The sequence below is a fragment of the Stegodyphus dumicola genome, chromosome 2 (genome assembly GCF_044657685.1).
Source record: "Stegodyphus dumicola isolate Sdum_Otavi_A_Nest chromosome 2, ASM4465768v1".
NCBI classification, from domain to species: domain Eukaryota; kingdom Metazoa; phylum Arthropoda; class Arachnida; order Araneae; family Eresidae; genus Stegodyphus; species Stegodyphus dumicola.
Genome location: NC_140769.1, coordinates 58,875,402 through 58,895,516, shown reverse-complemented (window position 1 = coordinate 58,895,516; position 20,115 = coordinate 58,875,402). Strand labels below are relative to the sequence as shown.

The following is a 20,115-nucleotide window of genomic DNA, read 5'->3' as shown; positions in this document are numbered from 1 at the left end:
AGAAGGAAATTCAACCGCACAAGGACTAGCTAATGCTTAGTGGCGTTAGCTAAATAACTCATTGGACTGGAGATTATCAGTTAAGCAGCTGGTACTACCGTTACTTTTCAGCTTTATTGCTTAAAACCATCTACCATTAAACTTAAAGTCTACCATTATACTTAAACCAAGAACATCTACCAAGTCTATCAAGAACATCTACCATTATACTTAAAGTGCTAGTGTGATTTACTGTTTCTGCAATACAGTCAGCCCCTCTATAATAAACACACAAATTATAATATTTATAGACGCCAAGTATAACGAACGAAATTTTTAGTCCCATTCAACTTCCTGCAGACTTAATGTAATTTTATACGGCTGTAGTGAGCTTCCAAATGTATAATATTCGATATCGATAAAAAAATATAATGACTTTTATGGATACCTTGGACGAAACGTTTTTTGTGTTTTTCAAAAGCAGTATTTCTTCACTTTTTAACTTAAAAATTACTAACCCTTAATTTTATACTGTTAAGGACATTAAAATAACAAAAACAAAAACCTTTACTGTACTGTTCTTTTACCTTCACCCAATCATTCTGCGTTGTTCTAAGCAAAAGGTTTATCCAAATAATATACCACTAAGATAGATAAATTTTTTTTTAAAGTTTGTAGGGACATTAAATATTTTTTGGGAGCAGGAAAGAGGAAAAATTAGCAATTAGGACAAATTCGCCGGGAATCGAACCACGGACCTCTGGAATACCGGCCCAGTGTGCAGAACCACTACACCACGAAGGCACGCTAGGAAAGCAGGAGAAATACCTTATATACTCCCCTTTTTAATTGGCGGCTTTTTTTTTTTTTTTTTTTTTTTAGGGGGAACCCAGTTGCTAAATTCTGGGTGGGAAAATCCAACACCCTTTCAGTTCGGACGCCACTGTAGAAACATTAGGGTTTTTTGGAAGCAAGAAAGATGAAAAATTAGCAACCGCCTTCGCCGGGAATCGAACAACGGACCTCTGGAATACCGGCCCAGTGTGGAGAACCACTACAACCACGAAGGCACGCTAGGAAAGCGGGAGAAATACCTTATAAGTTGCTCTACCAAAGTTTGGAGTTCGTTACATAACCAAACATCAACAAAACCGAAGACATGTATTAATATACTATCGTTAAAGAAAATAGTGAATAAAATAACTTGTCAAAAAAAAATGTTACGAAAGGTACAGGTGCGGTAAGATAGCTTCCCCGCAAAGCAGTTTTAGGGTTGTCATAAAATGGCAAGTGAAGGCAGGAGTTGCCACATTTGAAGAGAAATCGCCCATTTGGCGACAAAATTGGTGATATGCCATGGACGGATGGAGAACCTTCTGGAACGAATTCTTAACGGTTTAGCCCAGAATGTTTTCGAACACAAGCCGAAAGCTATATAAACCCGGCTAGTCCGCAGTCAGTTAGAGAGTATCTCGCATAGAGTGCGAGATAGTTAGTCTCGAGTTAAGTCAGTTCGTGCGGAGTCGATCGAGATGACAGCCGGGCAGCGAGTGCCGAGTGGGTCATCGAGTGCACCGAAGGAGTCTCTTAGTGTATCGCAGTTAGTGCATCGTCGAGAGAGCATGTTGAGCTCCGGGAACGACTGAACCGAAGAGTCGGGAGCTGTGCTCTGTGTGTCGTCGAGTGCCTCACGAGTTGTAGCGTGGAGAGTCTCGAAAGTACGTGGAGGTCCGATAACGACCGAGCAGAGTCGGGAGCTGTACTCTGGTGCTATGCAATGAAGCTCTCTCCACCGTTATTGTCTGCAGTGTGAAGGCTGTGTCGCTGATTGATCCAGCGTGTTTATAGTAGATCTTCGATGACTGTAAAAGTGTTTTGGAGCTATCCTGATTAATATTGGCTACATAAAGTGTCTTTCGATACTTCATCAAGAAGTGTTATCATTATTCACTCCAAATCTACGAACCCCGTACGGAAGTGAATTAAGAAAATAACGTAACAATATCAAACAAAGCCAAAAAAAAAAAAAAAAAATCCTCAGATGTCTCTGCTAAGAGTGCTCCGATCCAGAGATATTTATTAAGCATATTAAAATAAGATAGTATTCGGCTTTAATCAGAATTATTCACTAAGATCTTAGACGACATTTAAGCATCTGCTAGAAGAAACGTGTGACTTCAGGGGAAGAAAATATATTACCTGTAAGTTGATAACAGTTTACAGAAGGAAATTCAACCGCACAAGGACTAGCTAATGCTTAGTGGCGTTAGCTAAATAACTCATTGGACTGGAGATTATCAGTTAAGCAGCTGGTACTACCGTTACGACTTTTCAGCTTTATTGCTTAACTGATGGAACCATCTACCATTAAACTTAAAGTCTACCATTATACTTAAACCAAGAACATCAAAATGTTCATCAAAATGGGATAGAAAAAGAGTACTATCTTATGAATCAAGTGATGAAAGTTTTCTGAAATGGTTCATGTAATTGGGGTACAGCAGGTTTCCTAGGAGGGATGGAGCCACAGCAGGTTTCGAATATAATATGATAACAAACTTGCACTTCAAGAAATGGCTTAAAAAGTTCCAGCTGTTGTAAACGCTATAGCTTAGAGCTAATATTTGTCATGTTATTGCGTGGTGGTGATTGCAAAAGTATCTGGCATTACCATCCATAATTAGGCTTTCAGTCATATATCGCAGTCAATAACCTAATGCTTGAAACATTTAACAAAGGAGTCCAAAATAACTGCCATTTTAAATTGCATTTTAGTAAAACTTTTACTTCCTTCCACACTGAATTTTGTGATTTTAGCATTGGAGCTGTTTAAACATTCAGTTCACAATATCAAAGAGTTTGTGGAGGAAAAAACTCAATTTGACTTTGGTTACTTTTAATGAAAGTTTTAAGATAATTTAGATGCATAACTGTACTGAAAGATTTCAGTTGTCAGCAAAGCATTCTAAACATTAAAAAATGTCCTTAAATATAAAAAAAATTCAAACCATTACTATAAAGTATTATCAACTTTTGTTTATTTTTAGTGTGAAACGTTAGGTATAATGGCACCAGCATAGTAGTAAGAGATATGCAAATAACTCAGTTGATTCCAGCAATGAATATGGAAATCTTTGTTTTAGGTACATGAACTCAGGAATAGATACAGAATCAGAGGCTCCATTACATCATCGGAAGAAGCATAGGAGGTAAGCAAATAAATTATACCTTATTCGTTCCAAGCTTCTGTAAAAAGAAATAATCCAAAAATTTTGTAAAATACGTTTATCTCTTCTATATGATAAGCTGCACTGTATAAAGTTATTTATTTTCATTTATCATAGTAAACAATTCGTTTAAAGGAAAATAATAGGGTTAGTTCATTATATGAATCTCTTGTTTAAAGTGAAGTTTAATTTATTTCTCGGTAATAAATCTCTGAAAACCCTCAACTTTTCCCAGCTTTTGATAATTATAGTTCAACAATGAAATAATGGTCTAGATTTCGATTTAATATATATTAATTGATCTGCAAAAAGGCTAATCACAGATTCTGAAATGTTATTAATAGCATTAAATTTAAAAATTACATCGTAGTATTTTTTTCAGACACAGCCGATCAAGATCCCGATCGCCTGAAGTCACTCCTGCCTTATCACAGGAAATAAAGAAGCATATAGAGTGAGTACCGCTTTCAGAAAATATTACAACTTGCTTAGTTGCGTGAATGATTTTCTAAAGCTTATAACATAAAATAAGGATTAAAAAAGAAAAAAACAATTAAGTGCTCATGTACCTAATATATCCTAAAAATGTGACAACGCGTTTTAAATAACGGCTGAAAATAAGAACTAAACAGTCGAACAGTGAACTTTGCAACAGTCATACATATTAGTTCTGGATTCCTTTTGAAAGAATCTCGAAGGTCACAAAAACCTAGGAGCTTGAAGCACTGCAGACGAATAATCCATATATGAAGAATATTTTAACGATCGAGAATATCACGAGGTATAAACAAAACAGGAGTTTTAAATGAGTTTCTATGTCCGATGCCGTAATAATAATAGGGGAACAAAAAGACTCGAAGCTCGCAGACAAGTTGCTCAAAACATAGATCTTGACCTCACTTTCTCAGACTCTTAATTCCTTGACGCTTTGATGGAATACGCAGGAAGTCGAGGATGTTACTGTTGAATGTAGCCATTGTATCTTCTTTATTTATTTTTATATATCTTTCTCATTTTTGAGTATCATTACACAGTTATCTATTCTTAAATTTTGCAACCGAAATCATGTCTGGTTAACCTTGTAAGGAAGTAAAGCATTTCTCCGTGTGTAATCTCACAGTGTAAGTGGTTAGTAAGCTCAGATAGCATTGTAAAAGCCATAGTTTGAATACCTATGAGGATACATTTTTTTTTCCGTTTATTTGTTTGTTCATGTTTTCTGCTTCGAAGAATTTAACAGTCTGTATTATGTCGCTCGATCTAATAATCTGGTGGCCGATAAATCATCACCACCTGGATTTATCGACTGGGTCTTATGTCTCTTTCTAACCGCTCTTTAACTCCGGAAGAATGTAAAGAATTGCTGTATTTTCCCTGGCGTGCTCTTGTGATGTAAGTAGTTAGTATGTTGTGGCATACGTTAGTACTGTAAGATCCGTTGTTCAAATCCAGCGGGAGCTCGGTTGATTTTTCATGTTTCCTGCTTTTATGGGACAAGAGCCTAATAGCCCCTACAGCTTAGATGCTATAAGAAATTATTCTTGCTGAAATTGTTCATAATTTTAAGTGGATAATACGTTAGTTACTAAATATAACCAGATTTAAATCCCGCATTAATTATGTCTCTTGATATGGCCGCCAAACATCGGAAAAGAAATGCCTTATAAAATCAGTGCTGTAAATAATAAGTACTGTAATTTATTACATTGCGATATTCGTGTAAAGACAGAACAGCGATATTAATACTAATTAAACCATTTAACATTAATAGCTACTTCTCTAGCTTATACTATTATGTGAAGGTATTCGTAGTTTTCCGCATGCATAACCTAAATATTAGCTACTTTCTCTCATAAAGACCTTCGCATTGTCTTGAAAGATTATCTACATATTGTCTACACGGAGCTTGCCTCCATATTGTCTACCTTTCTTTCTTTCCACCGACAGCGAGGCAGCCGGTCCACTGGGTAGTTAGCATATCGGCCAGGTAGCCCCGCTGACGGAAATAACTTGAACAAAAGACACACTTATAAATACATATTGTGCTCAAGACGACTGCTGGGGCAGTGCAAACAAATGCTGGATGAAGACGATAGTGCATGATGGAAGAAGGGTGCATTGCGGGCGTGAAGAACAATTCCAGTTACATATTTACAATGTAATGGATAGGTAGTTACAAATACTAAAAGTAATAAGAAGTAAAAAACTAGAAAGTAAAACAATGCATAAAATAAAAAAAGGCAAAACAGTGGAAACAATACATAAAATAAGGCAAAATACATAGTTCAAGGTTCATAATTCAAGGTTTACAGTTCAAGAAGATAAATATATACAGGGAATAAGAAAAGCCGAATAAGCTAACTTAAGATAAAATTAGTTCGCTACAGGTACAGAGCATACAGGGGCTGTGCTGGTGACGAGGATGGTGGCTGAGAATTACTCCAGCCTGTCTGAGATTATGCGTGCAATGTTTATGCAATCGCATATGCGTTTCAATGCATTGCGATTTTTTGAAGTAGCTTCGGCCCATGCATGGATGTGGTTTGCTACTGGTTGCCTAAGATGATATTTAGCGGTCTCTCTGCAAGCGAACAGAGAGTGGTCCGGATCTCCTACCATCCCGCATGAGCAATGCTCGTTTTCGCGTCGTCTGAAGCGATGCAGGTAAGTCATGAAGGGACCATGTCCTGTTAGATACTAAGTGAAGTGAGACGAGCCAGATTTTAGAAGCCGGCAGACTTTTGGAAAAAATCTGTAAACTCTTCTGCCGGTGGTTTCTGTCTCCCACAGATGTTACCAACATTTTAAGTAATTCTCTCTCGAGCTCAGCTTTTAAGAACGAAACCGGGAGAGGCACGTCAAGTGTGCGAACGTGGGGGTCAGTTGCTGCTCTTTTGGCTATTGCATCTGCAATTTCATTACCCAGTATTCCAGTGTGGGCAGGTACCCACTGGAGTTCAGGCCTATAGTATTTAGGTGTTCTTAGTAAGAGTTTTTGTATGGCCCTGACGAGTGGATTTTTACTACATTTGCCTTGGATTGCCTGGAGGCTAGAGGCTGAGTCTGAATATATACTGGAATAGTTATTTTCCAGTGCGTAGACAAGTGCAGCTTGTAATGCAATCAGTTCAGCCTGAAAAACTGAGATGTGGTGCTTAAGTTTTCTTTCCCAGGTCTTTAAGATCTGGTTCCCAAGTAGAACACAGTATCCGCTACCGGTGCCACATTCTCCTTTGGAACCATCGGTGTAGATTGCAGCGGCGTTGAACCACGTTGGTGACCTGCAGTTAATCGAGATATTGAATTCGGCCGGGTGGCAAGGTGGCTCGGGAATGCTTTGCTCATAGTCAGTATAAACATAAGTCCTATCCCATAAACTTATTGTCTCTTTGAGTCGGAGCACTCGCGCTGAGCTAAGAGATGCAGAGGCGGTAGTCCTGAAATCACGTTTAGAGCATTAGTGGGCGAGGTTTTATATCCTCGGGTAATGCTCAGGAGGAATGGTCTTTGTGCTGAGCGTAGCAGATTCTCCATTTTAGTAGTGATCGTTATACCCCACATGGAGGCTCCATATAGTGCAATACGTTCAGCAACTACAGAGTACCACGTCTTAAGCATCCTCGAAGAAACTCCCCATGTTGGTGCTGCTGTTCTGAGCATGGAATGAAATATCCTGTGAAGTCGTGCCTTGACCTCCTTTAAATGTGGCATCCAAGTCAATGTGTCGTCAATTATAACTCCAAGGTACCTCAAGTTTCTGACTATTTTAATATTTTCCCCATGAAGGTTGATGCACGGGGTTCTTCGATGGCGCTTACCTGGACAGATAAGCATACCTTGGGTTTTTAAGTTGGCAATAGTTAACTTATGGTCATTGGTCCATTTGGCCATCTTGTCCATTGCTTGTTGTGCCCTAGTCTCATATGCGTTGCGGCTGTGCCCTTTGGTTACCAGCAAAAAGTCATCGGCATAAGCCAGTATTTCCGTGTGAGGATCTGTGTTAAAGAGAGTCAGCGCTGTGTCCGCTACAAGATTCCAGAGCAGTGGACCCAGACAGGATCCTTGAGGACAGCCTCTATTGATGGAACGTGAGTGCACTCCTGCGTCCGTAGTGGCTTGTAAGCGGCGATCACTTAGGTAGCTGTAAATAAGGTCAAAGAGAATCTTAGGGCTACCCATGTCCTGTAATCTCTTCAGTACATCGGGCCACCACAACGAGTCGAAAGCGCCCTGTATATCCACAGAGATAATGAGACTATGTTGGTTATTTATTCTGTTATTTGCTATTAATTTTCGTAGGTGCTGCAGCGCGTGATCCACCGATCTGAATGAATGAAGCCGTATTGTTTGTCATTTATGCTTTGTCCAGACAGGATATAGTGTTTAAGTCTTTGAAGGACGACTCTTTCTAGTACTTTACCCAAGGCAGGAAGAAGGCAAATAGGACGGTAAGACGTTGGTACATTAGGGTCTTTTTTCGCTTTGAGGAAGAGCACCACCTCACCAAGTTTCGTGCCGGCTGGGAAATATCTGTTGCGCCAACACGCAGTGATGTAGGCATGCAGTAACTCCGGATGCATACTGTTAATGGCTTGCAGAATACCATTATCTATCCCATCAGGACCTGGTGCTTTATTGGTGTGTAACGCTTTAACAATGTGGCTTATTTCTTTGGCGTTAGGCAGTGGTTCAAAATCTGTTTTCTTGGTATTGTAATATTGCTCAACGCTGGCTCTGATATTTCTTTGTGCGGGATTATCTGTGTCTGCGTTATCAGGTCTAAAGATATTGTCCAGAATGTGCGCAACTACTTCTGTGCTAGTTGCTACTCCGTGGCTTATTGTGGCAGTAAGATTAGTAGGTGTAAACATCTTGTCATGTGCAATACGGAAGACAGTTCCGAACTTATTCGCAGTGTTGATACAGTACTCTTTCCAGGATGAAAACTTCGCTTTTGCAATCTGTCTTTTGTAAGCAGCTCTGTGCTTTCGAAAAATTAGCGAGTGTGTCTCTCTTTCTAAGGGATCCTTGCATGCTTGCATTTTGCGCCTTAGGGCACGGACTTTGCTGCGTTCAGCAGTCAGCGTGGTGCTCCACCAAGGAGTGCATTTCGGGGCTGCGTAATGTTTCCTTTTCAAGACTTTTTCGCACACTGAGAGCAGTGTTTGCATAAGATCTTCTTGCATGGCGTCGATGTCTTTACTACTGTTGCAATTATTACATTGTGCCACGAGACTTTCAATATGGGTTGAAAGTGCATCTTTAAATTTGTTCAGGTTTATATACTTCGTTTTCCATCTGTTCTTTGTTATAAATTGGTGCTCCGAATCTATTCTGAACTCAATGTAGCGATGGTCACTGAACGAGGGAGTTTCGCTAACCTTCCAATTGTGAATATTATTAAGAATACCAGTGGTGGCTAAAGTGATATCAGGCCACCCCTGAGCCCTGGTAGTCCAGTATGTAGGAGGGCTGTCGGTGGGGTTGACGACTGCAAGGTTATGAGAAGTGATGAAGTCAAGGACAGGGCAAGCACGCCTGTTTTCCTCTGGCGCACCCCATAGAGGGCTAGCAGCGTTAAAGTCCCCAGAGATTATCTTATTCCTAGTCGGAATCATCATGACTTGTTCCAGCTCCTGGAGTGCAGTGACAATGTCGTGCGAAGGAGGAAAATACACGCTGGTGATGGCAATCTGACCATAAGGCCCTTCCAGTTGTACAGTAACTGTGTAATCTCCTTTATGCATTAGCAGGGGCGTGAGTGGACCATTGTAGGCGATGGCTGCTTGATTGCCTACTGAATGGTAAGTTTTGAAGTTGCTGAATCCTGTGATCCTGTTGTTAATGGAATGAAACTCTTGTAGTGCGGCTAGATCTACATTGTTTTCTAGAATAACCTGGGCTGCATGGACAGTTGCGGCTTGGCTGCGTTGCAAGTTGCTTTGAAGAACTGCAAAACCATGTACTGTTCTTGGATATGCAATAGCCTGCTGTTCATCTACCACTGCACCGTTTATTTCATTCTGAACAGTTCTGCCTTGTAGGCTTGACATTGTCTTGCACTAGACGGGTGTGTGGTGTGAAGCTAGTGCCTTTGGATTTATTGTGAGTTGCGCAATTGACGCAGTGTGGAGTCTTTGCTTTGCAGTTATCCTGGCTATGAGCTTGTCCACAGTTTACACAGGCCAACGCTGCTTTACAAGAATGACTCAAGTGTCCCAGCCGCTGACAATTAAAACACCTTGCAACTTGAAAGTATTTTCTGAAAGCACAAGAGCTGAATCCTATAAGAATTCTTCTAAGGTCCTTAATATCCTCGTACAGATTCTGCTGTAGGTCGACGATCCAGGTGAGGCCGATAGTTGTGCGAATAGGATTTCTTGGATGTATTTGTTCTTCACTTGCTGAGGGCACCAGGCTCGCAAAAGCTTCACGTATGTCGTCTGCTGTTGCGGATGTGGGGGTACCAAAGACGATTATTGTGGACTTTCTGAAAGAGGGCTCTCTGAGCGTGACTGCTGCTGAGAGTGAGGGCTTTTCCTCAATCGCTTTCCTGAGTGTTTCTATATTTTGTCTGTGGCTGCACCTAATTAAAAGTTCGTTAGAGCGTGTGGGCCGCACTTCTTCAACAGTAATGCCCAGTTCCCTGGCGCTAAGTTCAGTAGTCAGTTGTGTTCTGACTTGTTCTGGAGTTCTATCTGTTTCTTTTGCTTTTAATAGGAGGACGTGGTCTGATAACTGTTTGTTAAGTTGCGCAGTTCGTGCTTTTCTTTTTCTCTTTTTGACTTCGGTAAATGTGGTTTCTTCTGTTTCCGTCTGTTCTGGAAGGTCTTCTGGTGTGGCCAGAACTGTTAAAGAACGATTATCATTCGCGCTGAGTTGCTGTTGCAGCAGCTGAATTTTTCCTTGCAGACTTGCACAGTACACTTCTTGTTCTGCAAAAGTATTGCGGATAGAGGTAATTAATGAACCAAGCAGTTTTTTCTCGCTCACGCTGAATTTGCGGCTGTCTCTTGTTTGCATTAAAAATGAATGTAGCTGGTCGCTAAGATGATTGATGGTCTCGATTCTGGAAGCTGGTGAATTGATAGTAGTGGTACGCGTCTCAGCTGGAGGGGAAGCGTTCACATTAATCATAGCACCATCTGAGTTTCCTTGGGATTTTGGAGTTTGCGAGCTCATTCTAGTGACTAGAAATTATCTTGCATAAACAATACAAGTAGGTTTAACTCAGCAAGTAATATAATACAAGTAGGTATAACTCAGCACTAGGATGGTAATTGCGTAGAATTATATGCACCGTCGCACTGAGAGATCCTCTCAGTAGGGTACAGAGCCTCGACCGCCAGCCCCTTTAAATAAGCATATACAGGTAATATAAGAATTAAACAGTTGGAAGTAACTTAACTGAACACACTAAATACTATTTAAAAAAATTGCATAATAATTATGAGCTAATAGCTCAGAACAAAACATAGGGGAAATGCACAGCGTTAATAAATTATTAAACAGCTACATATAAGATAACCCAATACCAAAAAAAATAGCAAAACAAAGAATTAATTCAATTATACAAAGTACAATGAAATGAGAGAAAACTACGGAGAACTGAGATACACAATTTACACTCAACACGTACTCAACTCGTGTTATTTACACGAGTATGTTAAAATTATGATGGGCAACATATGCTAGGAATATTCAAATAATACAGAAATTAAAATTATAATATCCGATAGGCACAATGTTTGAGAATTGAAATGTTTAAATTATGATGGTTTCAGCGTATACTAGGCATATTCAAATAACACTGAAATTAAAATTACGATGACCGATAAGCACAATATTTGAGAATTAATATGTTTAAATTATGATAAGTGCAACATATACTAGGAATATTCAAAGAATACAATAATTAAAATTATAATATTCGATAAGCACGATGTTTGAGAATTAAAATGACTATGTAATGTAGAATAATAAAGGTACAATAATACAAGACGGACGAGACCACTGAACGTACGTTGCGGAGTTATTGCAAAATTTGCGACACTGTAGATTTTAGCAGAGAGATAGTAAACTGTCGCATGCAAGATGAAAACTCAAAAATGCTCCAATGCAATAAACAATTTTAAAATCCTACCTTATGATAATATCTATTCTTCTCTTCATAAGAATCCACAGATAAAACACGCAGATACAAATGTTAACACTGAAAACACAGACACTAATGTAATTACCCGAATTGACTGGGTATTATCTAGTAGCGGAACACGGGATGGCCTAAATTCACTCTATAACGCTGTACACACAGATGTAGTCACTAATTTAACTGAAGTTTATTAGTTGCATGTATAGATCGGCTTGCAAAATTCAGACTAGAACACTCTTTCCGCTCAGATGTAAACGTAAATTTAGAAGCGTTGAAAAATAATTGCTTGTCATTGAAAAATTTGCTTAAATCACTAAAACCAATTAACTTACTATTTCGTCAAATTTGAATTTTGAGTTGGTGGTGTCCTTCGCTGTGTAAAAAGTTCGAACGAAACTGTATAAAAAGCTAGACTTGGAGTTTTCGAACTAACAGTCCGAATTTCTTCAATTTTAGAAACTTTGGTTCCACTCGATATGCTGTTTATGGGAAAATTAGCTTGGAAGCGCTAAAGTAATTAGCAGCGGAGATATGACTTTGAAAATAAACACACACTTCCATTTGTTATCTCTCCTTATTGCAGCTCCATAAGTTCCCTTTGCAGAGGGGAGGCGGGGAAGGTTGCACTGCTGCTCTGCGAAGGTCAAAGTTCACGGGTGGTAGCTCGGACCTATCGAACGGCAGTGCCGCTTCTAGGGAAGTTGTAACTCCTTGCTTTACACAATGCACGTAAATGGAGATACTTTAATATTCCTTAATAATTTTCATAAGCGTCACACGGTCAAAATCGTTAATCAACATGTACTATAGAGCTTGCTCTTTGCGATGATACTATTTTTGACTATTGTCACACACTATACCTGCATATACACGGCTTTAAGGCGGAGCGATAAAAAACGCTTGCTACTTCTCCTGACCCCTCGGCGGACCTCAACATATTTGTCTACCTACCATGGAAACATGCTTGCCATAGTAGGTCGCCCGCGAGTATGCTGTTATAATATACGTGATACTGATTAAAACATTAGAGATCGCTAGTGTTTGGATTACATTCTATCTATTCTTTACATCATGTGGTCAACAAGAGAGGGACCGGGAGCCATTGGCGGTTAAATCTGCTGGGCCTCAAAGAAAGTGTTCTCATACTTATATACTGCAGAAGTATAATAAAAATTTTATCAAATATAATTACTTAACTTTAGTAATTTAATAAAATAATGGTTTAATATTTTTATTTCTAAATACTGTTCTACTACTTTTTAGTAATACCTAGCCTAAGGTACGTAGAAATAAAAAAGATATTAAAAAGTTAAATATTTCATAAAAAACAATTAAAATATACATTGCATGAAATATTTATAGATTGGAATACTTGATTGAGTTAAATAAGTAATAATTAGAATATTTCATAATTTTCTTCTCGATTTTTCTGTGAACTGTGGATATTTAGAAATTCTTCATTTATTTTCAAGATATACATATTATTTAATATTTGTTGCTCCAAATATAATCCAGATATCTACATTATCACAATTGCTCTAAATATCCACAGTGCCATGCTGTTATATCTAAAATCTTCCTTCTCATATCGTTTTTTTGTTCAGTAACTAAGATAAAGAAAAATGAATGAATGATACTTCATTGGAGGAAATTGAAATAGTCAAAATATTCGTAAAATGATTTCTGTATTTGGAAATGGTGACAAAATTTCTCTTGCAAACTTACATTTGTGGAACAGTATTGCATTCACCTTTATTTTATTTTAAATATACAAAATTTGTACCAATTCATCTGCCTAATTTTTATATATCTGTTTTAAATTTCCCACAGACTCACTTCCCTATCTTAGACAAATTTAGGTCTACTTTTAATTTTAAACATTATTTTTATGTAATTCATTTTTACAAGTAAGTTCTGCTATTCTATTTTCATAAATAACAATAAAAAAATTAAAAATAGAATTTTTGCATGATGAAGACAATTTTATTTCTTTCCTATATTCATCAAAAGAAGCTTTCCTTTTTTGTTTCCTGCAATAGATTCTGCTATTCCAGCGTTAAAGATGTTTCACTGTTTGCTTAATTTCTACATTAAAAATTCATCATGAAATCAAGTAATAAAATTTTTCAATGATTTTAATAAATCGTATTCTTTAAATAGTGTACACACAATTAATTTCCTAAATTTGGTAGCGACGTTTATCTTTCTGTGAAGCAGAATTCTAAATTACTGCCACCAATACTGTTTATATTTGCTCATTTTCTTTAACAAAAATGTAGCTTCCACTATAGTCATTCCCTCTCTTGCAACTTGAAGCATAGGTTTCCGATAACATTTATTTTTTCCTAATTTTGAATTCTTGTGTGGTCTCTTAGTGACCATCTAGCATAAGATCGCTTTTGTTTCTAAAGTTTTTTCATAACTCACCAAATTTCTATGCAAAATTTGCCAGTATTGAGAGAATGTAGGAGAAAAAATCAAACAACTTTTGCAAAAAAGGTAAAATTCTAAAATGTAACGCTATAATTTTCTGCAACAAAACTAATAACTAAATTTGAAGAGTAAGTATGTAGTGTTTCCCTTAGTTTGAATAATCAATTATTCTTTTGTTATCTTTTCTGAACTACTCAATTCCCCTCGCATTTCCCCGCCAGGATACAAATTAAGTTAAAGTGAAGAAGAGTATTTAAACGGGCGAAAAGAGAAAGTTTCTTAGAGCGTGATTTTGCTAGCACAGCCCACGTTGCTATTTTGTCTTTCTGCTGTTAAATCTTAGTTGCCGCTACGTTTTCTGGCCGCTTAATTAAAGTCTGTCGCCGATGTAGTTTGCTGAGTCACTTGTTAGTCTTAAGTAGTCCAGTATTACTCTTTCCATTTAAAGTTATTGTTCAATTGTTCTTAAGTTCCCACCGCAGGTAGTCGTATTTTACTTCTCAGATGCTACCTTTAACTGCCTCCTACTCATGCATTGCTACTTCCAAAATTTTCTCAATTCATTTTCGATTCTTGCATAATTTAATTTTACTTTGTTTAAAGTATTTAAAAAATGTGATATCTTTACATATAAATTGCTTGGTTAATATACCATGAATTATGCCATGGTAAGGTCTTTGACCTAGGAACCCTGGAGATACACCACTCCTACCATAAGAAGTCGGTGTTATGAGCACGAAGTACGTCAGTTTTTTTAAAGAATTTAATTAAATCAAAGAGCAATTTAAACCCTTTCTCTGTGTGCTGTTTCTTCACGTTTGTGAGAGAAGTCGCCGGACTTATTACTAAGATCGTATCTTTGCACGATAACTGAAAGAGAAAGATACTACAAGTAATACAAGAGATATACACATCGAATTTGAATTGTAATGTTTCATATAAGCCTATAATTCTAAGTACTTTCTGATACGTTAACAGAATTATCAGAAGTTACCTTCGCCGTAGTTTATTGTCTGTATCTAATTTTGCTAAAATGAACAACATTTGCTCTTACAAATATGATGTAAATATTTTTTAATCGGCTTCAAACTCTAGAAATATTATTTTATATTACCTTAGACAACACCTACCTTATAAAAGGTGAGAGTTGTTTCATATGAACGTTTAAATATAACATATGGAAATTACTTCCTTGCAAAATATAGCTGCTCAATTTGGTAATACAAATGCAAATTTCAATTAAATTGAAGTGGTGACTGATTCGTGAATTTATATTATTAAAAATTTTCACACTTACCAATAAAAAATTCACATATGCGCAATGAACTGAAGAATGTATCATACGACAGAAGTTCAAGAAAAAGATTGATCAGATTACTCGAAAAAGCATTTTTGAAAAAGTTCAAATCATACGGCAACACAATGACTTATAACAGTCGTTGATGTCTTTTGTGTATAATCCTGTTAAATTCAGTCAAAATGTGGGGCATGTAACTTATTTGCTGCCATATATGTACAATCAATGATTATCAACAAACGATCTTCGGTGGGAATGTGAAACGTAAAACGTATTTGAAAACGTTTCATAGCAACTACCTGAAAAATCTTTGAAAACGATCAGTAATCCAGAATGTAATTAAATAACAATACTTAGCAGGAAAATATTACAGTCTGTAAGGTGATCAATCTCAAAGTAGTCTAGAACCCAAACCTGGCAGTTTTAAGACGGGTTCAATCAATACTTTCTAAGAATACAAAAATATAAAAATACAGAGAATGCCAAAAAATTTAGCATATCATTTCCCCCCCTAAATTTGTTATTCTAAGCAAAATAGATTTAAGAATTTATAACTTATTTGCGTTAAGTTTAATCAAGACTTTCTTTTATCATTTTCTCCTAATAATAAAAAAATGTACCACTAGATGCTTATGCAGCTTTCCCACTCTGTGTTTCGGACTCTTCAGAGTCTGAGCAATACACTGCTACGTTGCTACCACCTGTTCAATGCTACGAGCCAACTACGATTGTATAGCTCGGATTTCGGATCTCGAAGTAGACCAGCGGCCAAGCGGAAAAGTCGTTGTAGTTCAGTCCAAGGTTCGAATTTCGGCCTACGGGCTGGCTGCATGAGCGTTTTTCCAATGTATAACGTGTAAACGAGCAAGTTGCCTTATAACGTCTTCCACGAAAGCATCCTTCCCCTTAAGCAGATAGCTCTCGTATGCTTTGCCATAGTTAAATACACCATACCATATCTTCGGATCTCGAGGCCAACTCTAGCAGATCTTTGGAGTAAAGCTCGCAAATACATACTACTGCTGAGAAACGTCATGAGGTGTGTAGAGTCTGCGTGTATTTTTTGAAAGCATATACTCTTAAACCCTACGTTGATGACTAAGAGCGAATTCTCGCTACGCCTTTAAGAACAAAATACTGCAGAAAAAAGGTTTAAGTAACCTTTTTATTAAATTTAAATTAAAACAAATGCACAAACTGCGTGCTCACAAATCACCACCACTTGTGGCCACGTAACAGAAAATAAGAATATAACAAATCACCAGTAAATTAAGGAGTCTAGCGACTGGCCTCCTTAGCTTAAACTAACGCTAAATCGACTGCACACAGTAAAGCTGAACTTAGGAATATCAGTATAAACTTGAAAGGTATCACACACCGAATTAGAGAGCTAATTTTAATCTCGCAGCATAAACATCGGAACTAAGTCCGCTACTGTTCTTTTGAACTCTTAAAACGCAGCTTAAATACTGCTTCTGAAGCACATTGAGAATTTACATTTAAGTCATAGAATTTACATACCGGCAGGAAACCGAAATCAGGAACAGGAATGTTCAACTAAAAATAACTGGTTATAATAAAGTAAAACTTTATAAGTGTACTGCCAGATAGTTTAGGTTGCCACTTGTAAACGCGGACAGTCAGCAATAAGATAATTAAGATAACAGGGAACTTTAATTGTGATAATGCAGTTCGCTGTTTAAAATGAATCTTTTTCCTTCTAGCAAAAATAAACAGTTTTTGTTCTTTTAAATAATGTAATAATAGTTTAGTAGTTTTAAATAAACTACTAAATGTGCAAAGAGGTTCATTCTTTTTTAATTGCTTTATGTGTTATGAGATATGGTTATGTTATTTGGATTATGATAAAGCGCACGAGGGCTATCTGCCAGAGGAGAGGTATTATGACTTCGTAGAAGACTTAAGTTGCATATGAGGCAAACCGCGAAAACTCCCATGCAGTCAACTCGTTCACTGGCTTTCAGTCCGAGTTTTAAGTACCAGTACTAAGCGATGTTACGGCTCGACCACTGTTAAGTCATTATGGAACATGTAAAAGAATATAAAAGTATGTAAACAACACACGAAAAATAGAATGAAATAGGAAATGAAAGAAAAGACAAAATTGGAATGAAAGAAAAAACATTTATATTTAAAATATGGTTAGTAAATTTAAAATTAAATTAAAAATTAATCTCCAGTTTTTGCTCATTTTAAAATAAAGATTTCATAAATATCAGTGTTGATGCAAAATTAATTTTTCTCCCTTTGTCTTTTTTATTTTTATTTTATTTATTTATTTATTTATTTATTTATTTATTTATTTATTTTTAAAGGTATCATTTAATAGATCCAACAAATTTGACTGAAGAAGAACGTAGAGACATTAAGTATACAAAAGTCGAGTAAGTCTGTTTAGAATTCTTGTCTAAATGTATTTTGTTCTTGTAAAATTAATAATTCCTTTTCTTTTCCATAAAAATAACAATCATATATAACAATCATATTTATGACTTTGTTACACATTTTCTATTTTGCAATAAACCATCAAATGGCATCATTGCTCATTCAGAGCTCACTTAGATATTCAAAAGACTCAGATAGTAATTAAGTTTTCTTATTGTAGTTCAAATACGTATTTACTATAATGCAAGTGAAGAAGTTTTATTTTTTTTTCAATCATCATATTTTATTCTACCAAATGATATACTACATTAAAAAAAAATTATAAAATCAAATACACTTTCATTGACGAAAATAATTTAATTATTTTCGAACCGTCTAAATGCACAACTGTTTCCTATTTCAATTGAATTAAAACAATAGAATTCATTTTTATAATATTTAAGTGTTATCGCAATCAGAAGTAGTTAAATTTCCAGAATGGGCCAAACTCTGGCATCCATGCGCATAGCCATTCTTCAGGTAACCATGCTCATGAGAATCTTATGCGTTCCTTTTGTTCCATTCCAAAGGTTTTTAAACAAATCGTGATATTTTTTTTTTACCTTAAATGTAATTTTAAAATATATGCTTGTGGGATCTGCCAGTATTGGAAGAAACTGTGGTAAAAAATTTCTGCAGGAATGCGGAATTTTGCTGCAAAATCTCTAAAAGAAACATCGAAGCGTTTGAAAAATGACTCGTGTTGTCGAGGTTGCACGATGTTGAGTCCCTGCAGTTCTCTAGTATTTAAGCAAAAACAAGTCGCTGTAGAGTGACAGAGCAAAAGAAATTACAGAAATATTTAGAGGTGAATAATTATTATATATTAACTTATCACGTAATTCGTATTTAATAGTTAAAATTTGTATTTTGCAGAAACTCATTCCAGGAAACTACATTTGCATGAGTATTAAGTTATGGAATTTAACTCTTTTAGTAATTTATCACTTTTCCTATTATGTTATGCTGTGTAACTCATGTATTAGAAATTTATCGTTCTACTTTACTGTACCCATTCCAAACGAAATTATGCTATATATTACTACCAAATAAAATACTTCTAATGTGATTGAAAGAAATTTTGTTGTACTTTATTTATTTCAGATCTGAGAGCAGTGTTTACAAAATTCGTTACTCTCCAGCATCCGGAAGACCAAGGTATAAAGTAGCAAAAGTATCTTCTAGGTGAGAATTTACAGTATATGGCCCTCTATTAATGCAGAATGTAGATTTTTAAAAATCATTTTACTTCAATTTTTTCACATTGTCATATTAACTTATAATATATACACTTATGTTCAAAGAGAAAATTTTTCCCCATTAGTTTCTCAAAAAATACTAGAGTTTTGGTACGGATACAGAGTAATATAAGACAGTAAAATGTACCCACTCATGATACAGAATATCAACAACTGACGTTGCAATATAGAACCTAAAATGAGGTTAAGAGGTGATATAGTTAGTTACCTGTAACAGACATATAAGTCATAGAGTGAGTTGTTATATTGTTTAACGAGGCAGTTGAGTTACTGTTACAGCTACACCCACTCTAAATAAGTTAAACGCCAACTAACGCTCTTAGTTCTTGGGTGATTCTGGCAGGTGTTTGGAAAACTGCAGTTGTCCTTTAACTGCTTCATAACAGTTCAGTTGGATTTATGTCTAGTGATCTGCTCGACCAATTATCTGCCGAATATTCTAACTCTAAAAAATTAATCCACCATTTGAGCCGAATGTGGAAGAGCATTGTAGTCCACAGAAAAGGAAATGAGGGCAAACTTCATCCCTCTTGCCCGCATCTGGCATAATGGATTAATCTGCAAACTTACCAAGCTCTAATTTCGAAGGCAGCATATTCCGCTTACAAAATTCCTTCTAAGTGATAGACTTTCAGTGTTTACCAAGGTGGAAATTTTTCTTCTCTTCGCAAAGTCACTGCAGGAGTTCTACAAGATTCGTGCCCTCGGAACGATCCTTTATTTGTTTTATACGACAGACTTTCCCATCTATAATTTGCTCCTTACTTGCTACGCCAATGATACGGCTATTGTAATTAAGTCACTGCAACTTATTATGCTATCGCCAAACTTCAAGGTAATGTGTTCGATATCAAGGATTGGTGTAGGACTTGTAGACTAAAAATCAATGCATCAGAACATCAGCTAATAATCATTCCACGAAAAAGAAACAATTTGTTGTTTATAACAGTTATTTCTATTAAGCCATCTGCTGTCTGCTGTTAATTATGTCAACTATCTAAAATTCAATATAAATTAATGATTAACATGGTCCAACCATATGACCAATGTCACTGAAAAAGTCACCAGCTTTATCAAACATCTGCTACCGCTTCTCGGAGCAAACTCAACGTATCATCTACTACTTAAAAGCTAATATTTTACCACTGTAGATACATTAGGATTTTTTTTTTTTCGGAAGCAGGAGAAGTGAAAAATGAGCAACGCCTTCGCCGGGAATCGAACCACGGAATACTCGCCCAGCGTGCAGACCACTGCACCATAAAGGCACGCTAAGAAGGCGGGAGAAATACCTTATAACTTAAAAGTATATAATCTACCTGT

The 20,115-nt window shown here is 36.6% G+C and overlaps 1 protein-coding gene across 3 annotated transcripts in view; it reads left to right on the top strand.

The window, feature by feature from the left end:
- Positions 1-20,115, top strand: part of LOC118193369 (band 4.1-like protein 4A) — a 254,951-nt gene that overhangs the window by 208,764 nt on the left and 26,072 nt on the right. For all 3 annotated transcript variants that reach the window (XM_085810688.1, XM_085810687.1, XM_085810686.1), the window contains 4 exons: positions 3,123-3,188; positions 3,589-3,660; positions 17,425-17,493; positions 18,638-18,718. In XM_085810688.1, the coding sequence (XP_085666814.1) occupies positions 3,123-3,188; positions 3,589-3,660; positions 17,425-17,493; positions 18,638-18,718 (288 nt within the window). The remainder of the gene's footprint in view (positions 1-3,122; positions 3,189-3,588; positions 3,661-17,424; positions 17,494-18,637; positions 18,719-20,115) is intronic.